The 6,021-nt window shown below is 53.6% G+C and overlaps 1 protein-coding gene across 1 annotated transcript; it reads right to left on the reverse strand.

The window, feature by feature from the left end:
* Window positions 1-872: 872 nt before the first annotated feature.
* On the reverse strand, window positions 873-5,009 carry SNCG (synuclein gamma). The gene is made up of 5 exons (XM_042782981.1): window positions 4,889-5,009; window positions 3,829-3,870; window positions 3,386-3,513; window positions 1,079-1,147; window positions 873-908 (listed from the first exon to the last, which is right to left on the reverse strand). The coding sequence occupies exons 1-5, from the start codon at window positions 5,007-5,009 to the stop codon at window positions 873-875; spliced, it is 396 nt and encodes a 131-aa protein (XP_042638915.1).
* Window positions 5,010-6,021: the final 1,012 nt, after the last annotated feature.

Raw genomic sequence — 6,021 nt, forward strand, 5'->3', positions numbered from 1 at the left:
GGAAGGAAAACCAAGCTCCAGCTCAGCTGGGAACTTAAGCCTAGGTGGGTCTGGGTGAAGGGGCCCCGGGTGCAGGTGGTGTCTCTGCCAGTGAGGGTGCTCTTGGTCTCACTGTGGATTTAAATTTCTCCACTTTTAAAAGTTACCATCTGGCCCAGTGAGGGTGTTTGGTATACCCATTCCCTAAAGAGGTAGAGCCAAAGTTCAAAATACAGGGGTATTTGGCGCCTGCACTACTGCGGACGGTGTGATTGTCAGGATGTGAGTGGGGTGGGGCTAAAGGCCTGCTCTCAGCAGCTTCCAGAAACACCCAGTATGTCCCCATAGGGTACCTGGCCTGAAACCTATTTCCCTGACTTAGATGACAGGCTGCACTTATTCCTGTCTCAGGAGGGCCCAGAAGATTTTTTTTACAAATGAGCAAGCAATAGAGAGGAAACACAGGGCTGCATGGCCAGGGATGTGGACTTCAGTTTTATTTGGAATCATAAAAAACAAAACCAAAAATTCACAGCATCTATGGGGTCAGAGGACAAGAAGGAGGAAGGGAAGGAAGCAGGGAGGGAGGTAAAGACAGTCATGGTATGGCAGCAGTGTGGAAGGACAAGCCTTGGGTGCTGGCAGCAGGTGCAACCCTGTGGGGTCACACTCCAGGGCTGGCACTCCTTTTGCCAGGAAGAGATGGGGTCCAAGGCAAAGGGGTGGTGCCTCGGGGCCTCCTCAGCGATTCCAGCCCTCTAGTTTCCCCCACTCTCAGCCTGGGAGAGAAAGTGACCCTCATACACAGCTCCAGGCCTCAACCCTTGGTGACCTTCCTAGATCCAAGTTGAGTGGGGAGGGAAAGGGCATCATCTGTGACATCATCCTCAGGCTCAGGGTTGGCCCTGCCCACAGTCCCTGCCAGAGGGCTGCAAAAGGGAGGGCTCCCCTGAAAGATCTGGGTTTCAGGAAGGAAGCAGCAAGTCTGTGGGGGTAGAGATCCCTGCCCACAATCCTGGTCTAGAGGAGGGCTTGCCCAGGGACACCCACAAGGTAAGAATGGGTGGGGTTGGGTGCCCCCTGAGGACCCAGATCCTACCTCCTCAGACACTCCTTCTTCCTCTTTGGCTGCTTCATCTTCCTGTGGGGGAGCAGGTTGCACCAAGTCCTGTTGAGTGCAAAGGGGAGTGGAGGCCATGCGGAGGGTGCAGAGGCCCCCAGTTGCCCTTCTCCCAGGCATGGAGGGACTAGAGGTAAGGGAGGTTTGAGAGTCAGACTGACCATGAGGGTGGCTTAGAACATCATTGAAGGGCCCACAGATGTGGCCCTGTCAGATAACACAAAGGCCTTCTGGGCATACCAAGTAGCAGGGAGCCCAGCTTCACCCATAAGCTGATCCCCAAGTCCCTGGGTAGTCCTTCATCCTGCCTTCTTGATGAGGACACTGGATTCTGGGTGGGGTGGGGGTGGGCAGAGGCTCCCAGGCCTGACCCTACCCTGAATCACATGACCTCACACCCTTGTCTTACTCAGCCTTCAAACAGCCCTAGGAGGATGTGTGTATCATTATTGTTTACATACTGGAAGCCTGATCCCAGGGAGGTTAGGTATCCAGCTCAAGGCCTCAGAGCTCCAAAGCAGTGGCTGGAGGGATCAGGTCTGGCTTGGTCCAGGCACACCTTTGTCATCAGTAACATGGATGCCTCCTACACTCCAGGTCAGCCAGACACTTGCTAAGTTTGGAGCTTGCCTGGGAAGTGATCATGTGACAGGTGAGGTAGGCAGGGCCAGACTGGGTGAGGTGGAGGGACCTGCCATTTCTGTGCCACCATAAGGTCATGCTGCCTCTTGCTAGAGTGGGAAATAAAAGGACACTGAACTGTCACCCAGAGATGGGACAGATTCTCCAGGAGAAAAATAGGTGACTACCCACATAGGCCTTGCTGTCCCAAGGTGGATGGATGGGGCTGGTGGCATAAGCAGTCAAGCAGGCATTGCTACATCCTTCACAGTTCACTGTGGGGTAAATTGTGACTAGTTTTTAGGTGTCACCAGGAAATTATTTTCCTTTGGGGTAGCCACCCCCATCCTGGGCCTGGGGCAGCTCCAAGGTCTCACCAGCCCTCCTCCCTGGCCCCATTCCAGGTCCTCTTTTGCTAGAGGGTGTGGAGGGAAGGAGCCTGGTATGAGACTGGACTTCTCCATTTATGGGCCTCTGATGATGATGACGATGATATAATCACCATCATTTGTTGGTTTCACACCATGAGCCACATGCTAAATGTGGTCCACTTTCCTGAATATAGTACGATGGGACCGATACTCTCACCCTCATTTTATAGATGAGGAAATGGAGACCCAGAGAGGTTAAGTAACTTTTCAAGGTGAGACATCTAGATAGGGGCAGAGCTGGGTGTCGAGAGGTGAGCAGCTACCTGCTCCAAGGATATAGGGACCCTGTGCAGACAGTTGGAGGCCCCTGGAAGCAGACTCAGGCCCCAACCCCAGAACCAGGAGCAGGGAAGGTTCTCTATCCTACACACCCACTCCCATTCTCAGTGCTAGGTGCACTGGGAGCCCCTTAATAATACCATATAATCAATACCAGTTTTCTGGAAGACAGCCTTGCACCAAACTGGAGACAGACACACAGACCACTGCACCTGAGTGGTCAGCTGTCAGGACACATATACACAAACACAGAGATGCAGGGTGGGGCTCAGAGCACTTAACGCTTTCCCATCACCAGAGGGCGCTACTTCATTGCTTCTCCCAAGAAAAGGCATTGTTGTTGTTGTTGTTATGTGCCTTCGAGTCAAACCTGACTCATAGCGACCCCTCCTTGGGTTTCCGAGGCAGTATCACTACGGAAGTAGGATTGCCCAACCTTCCGTCCGAGGGAGTGGCTGGTGGGTTTGAACCGCCAGCCGTCTGGTTAGCAGGCAGGTGTCTTAGCCACTATGCTACCAGAGCTCCCGGAAAAGGCATTATTTGGGCCCAATTGGAAGGGAAGCTAACCTATGTGTGGGTGGTGATTCAGCAGCTCTGGCGTGGTGTCCATTTGTGTGGAGGCTGCCTGTCCATATGTGTGGCCCACAGGACCTTGTTTTCACTTGTCAAATATGGTATTTCCTAAATGCTGATTGTCATTCAGAGGGAGTGGTTTTGAAACCCACTTTCCACATCTATAAAGTAGGCTCAAAACTTTTCAAAGGTGGTGATGTGAAGATTCAAGCATTAATGGATGTGCACAGACCCTGGCACCCAGTAGGTATGCAACTAGTGTTGACTCTGAAGCTAAATCAGGCCCCTGAGGGTCTGTTTCCCTAGCTGTCCTGTGGAATAAGCATGCCTCCCAGAGAAAGGAGGGGTTAGGCCAAGGCAAGGAATGGGGACCAGGGCTCACCTTTTGCATGACCCCAGAGGTGATTGCGATGTTCTCTGCCTCCTCTACAGTCTTGGTGGCCACGGTGTTGACGCTGGTTACCACGGCCTCACTCACTGCATTGGCCTGTTCCTTGGTCTTCTCAGCGACTGTGGGAAATAGTTCTGGCCTCTACCCTAACCCTTCCCCATCTGGGCCTGGTCCTACCAAGTTAAGCAGGAACAGCTCCTTTTCCAGGGAACTCAAAATTCTGGCTCTGCAAACACTCTAGGCTCCCCACTTTCTGACTTGGGTTCAGCCCAGTTAGGGTTTGGCCTCAGAATCTGGAGGGATCTAGGTCCGTGTGGGGCTTGGAGCCCCAGTTAGAGGGTAAGGTAGTCCTTGGGCTTGGGTGCTCAGTACTAAGGGGCAAGAGTCCTAGGTGGTCTCAGTTCTCTTATCCCTCGGTCCTGGGGGCTCCTTACCTGAGGTCACGCTCTGCACAACACCCTCTTTGGTCTTGGCTCCTGGGAAGGAAATGATCAGCCCAAGAAGTGTTGGGGAATTAGGGCAAATATCACAGAACAGCTGTACATGCTGTGGGGTCAGTAGGGGTGTGAGAGATGGTGTCTGGGGATGCTGTAGCCTTTTCAAAGGACTACTTCCTACAGTGTCTAGAGGAAGTAGACAGAACAGGGAGGGGAGAAGACAGATTAAGGGGAATAAAGAGACCAGGCCTGAGGTAATGGCACTGGTGCCTGAGCTGACTGGGCTCAGAGTATAGGCCCTTGCCCAGGTGTAGCCCTGGTACCCAGAAGCAGCAGCAAGACAGGACAGCTGAAAGCTGAGTCATCCACTCAGTCTCCTTCTCGTCCAAGGGGCCAAGTGGGGGATAGTGAGAGATGGATACTGAGCCTCTGTCTTGTCTCCCCGAACTCTCCCCCTCCCCTCCGGGCAGGGTGGGGATCTGTGCTCTGGATGCTAGCTGAAGTTAGCTCTGTGTGAAGAAGGCAAGAGAGCCCACCTGAGCACCTGTCTGCTCACAGTAAGGCCTGGGGTCTAAGTGGGGTTATGTTCACATAAGTGGTATGGACAAGCAGGGGTCCAGGCTTAGTATCATATCTTGTCTGGGTCCGGGGACCTGTAAGTGATGCTGAGGCTGTGGGCTGTGTGTGTCTGTGTGTGTGCGCTTGTACATGCATTTGTATCCATACAAATAGGTGGTCAGCTGCTCAGTTGGGTGACCTGAGGCATCAGCCCAGGCTGGGCTATGTCTGAGGTCTGAGTCCTCTCTTGTCCCATCCCAGAGACGCCTGGGGACTTTTAAGGATCCCCCAGGCATAGAGGCAAACAGACACTGGTGTGTACAAAGGGTAGAGTGTGCTACAGGGCCTGGAGAGATGGGCTAAACAGTCAAGTTCTCACCCCAATACCTCCATGAGCCTGAAAGGAAGGTCAGACCAAAGGGATCTGGGCTGCCAGTCCCTCCACTCTCCACCACCATAGCCCTGCCCACTTGCCCCACCCTACTGTACCTCTACTTACCCACATACATGACCCCTTCTTTGGTCTTCTCAGCTGCTTCAGTCACCCCCTGCTTGGTCTTTTCCACAGCGCCCACCACACCCTCCTTGGCAATAGAGAAGCCCTTCTTGAAGACATCCATGGTGGAGGACAGGGATGGAGAACTGATGCCCTTTGTGCTGCAGACTCTGAGCTGGCCAGGCTGCAGCAGCTGCTGTCTCTTCTGCCTCTTATCGTCTCTGCTGCCTCTTATTGTCTCCACTGCCTCTTATAGATGCCAATGAAATATTGATGCGGTGACCAGTTGGTGTCTAGCCAGCCAGGGAAGGGAGGCTAAGGAGGAAAGAGGGAGGGAAGAAGGGAGGAAAGGCTCCAGCCCCGCCCTCCCCTCCCCCACCACCTCAGGCAGTAGGACAAGTCCTCACTTCTGCTCCATTTCTCCCTGCAGGAGGAGGGGCTGTAAGGGCAGGCCCTCTTCTTATCCGTAACTGCCCTTCATTCAGCTGCCCTGCCTACCCACAGGGGGCTGTTCTCATCAGGGGAAATAGAAGCAGAAAATGAAGGAATTCTTGCCAATGTTTGAAGTGCCCCAGGTAGGGTAGGGGTCAGGGCCCCACAGGCCTATCAGATGAAATCAGCCAACCTCCCAGACTGGCCTGGGCTGCACAGCTACTCCCTTGGCACACTGAGTGCTCCTAACCCAGGGCTCTAGCAAAGCCACCTCAAGGGAAAAGGGGGAGGGGCACACAAGAGCTTCCTTCTCTTTCTCTTGTGCTGACTACCACAGCCCAGTGGTGAAAAGTGCTGAGTAGGTATGAACTGCCCCTCACTTCATGGCCAGCAGGTCTCCCAAGTCTGATGTGACCACTTCCTACAGACTAATCACAAGGCTATGTTTTTCTGCTTCCAGGGACCAGGCTTCCAGGGAACATATTTGGTGGGGCTACCTTCCTGTGCCTCCCCATAGCATCAGTGTCCCTGACCCCAGTCCTCTTGGGGTATAGGAACCAGTCTGCTTTGTTGGCGTGTTGGCTGCCTCAGATGGGCCAGGCAGGGCCAAGGGGGGCCTACCAGTGGGCCAGCCCAGGCTACTTCCTCTCTTTGTTGTTCTCGTGTTTTCTTTTCCTTCTGAGACTTAATTTGAGGACTACGTC

This window comes from Orycteropus afer, unplaced genomic scaffold (assembly GCF_000298275.1).
Source record: "Orycteropus afer afer isolate SDZICR_OR568_19922 unplaced genomic scaffold, OryAfe1.0 scaffold00547, whole genome shotgun sequence".
NCBI classification, from domain to species: domain Eukaryota; kingdom Metazoa; phylum Chordata; class Mammalia; order Tubulidentata; family Orycteropodidae; genus Orycteropus; species Orycteropus afer.

Bases quoted from the DNA above. Each gene is read 5' to 3' on its own strand.
- SNCG (XM_042782981.1), bottom strand. From the start codon at position 5,009: ATGGATGTCTTCAAGAAGGGCTTCTCTATTGCCAAGGAGGGTGTGGTG. The intron at 3,871-4,888 runs GTAAGTAGAGGT...TTTCCTTCCCAG, and splicing joins AGAAGGGGTCATGTATGTGG to GAGCCAAGACCAAAGAGGGT. The intron at 1,148-3,385 runs GTGAGCCCTGGT...TGCACTCAACAG, and splicing joins CCTCTGGGGTCATGCAAAAG to GACTTGGTGCAACCTGCTCC.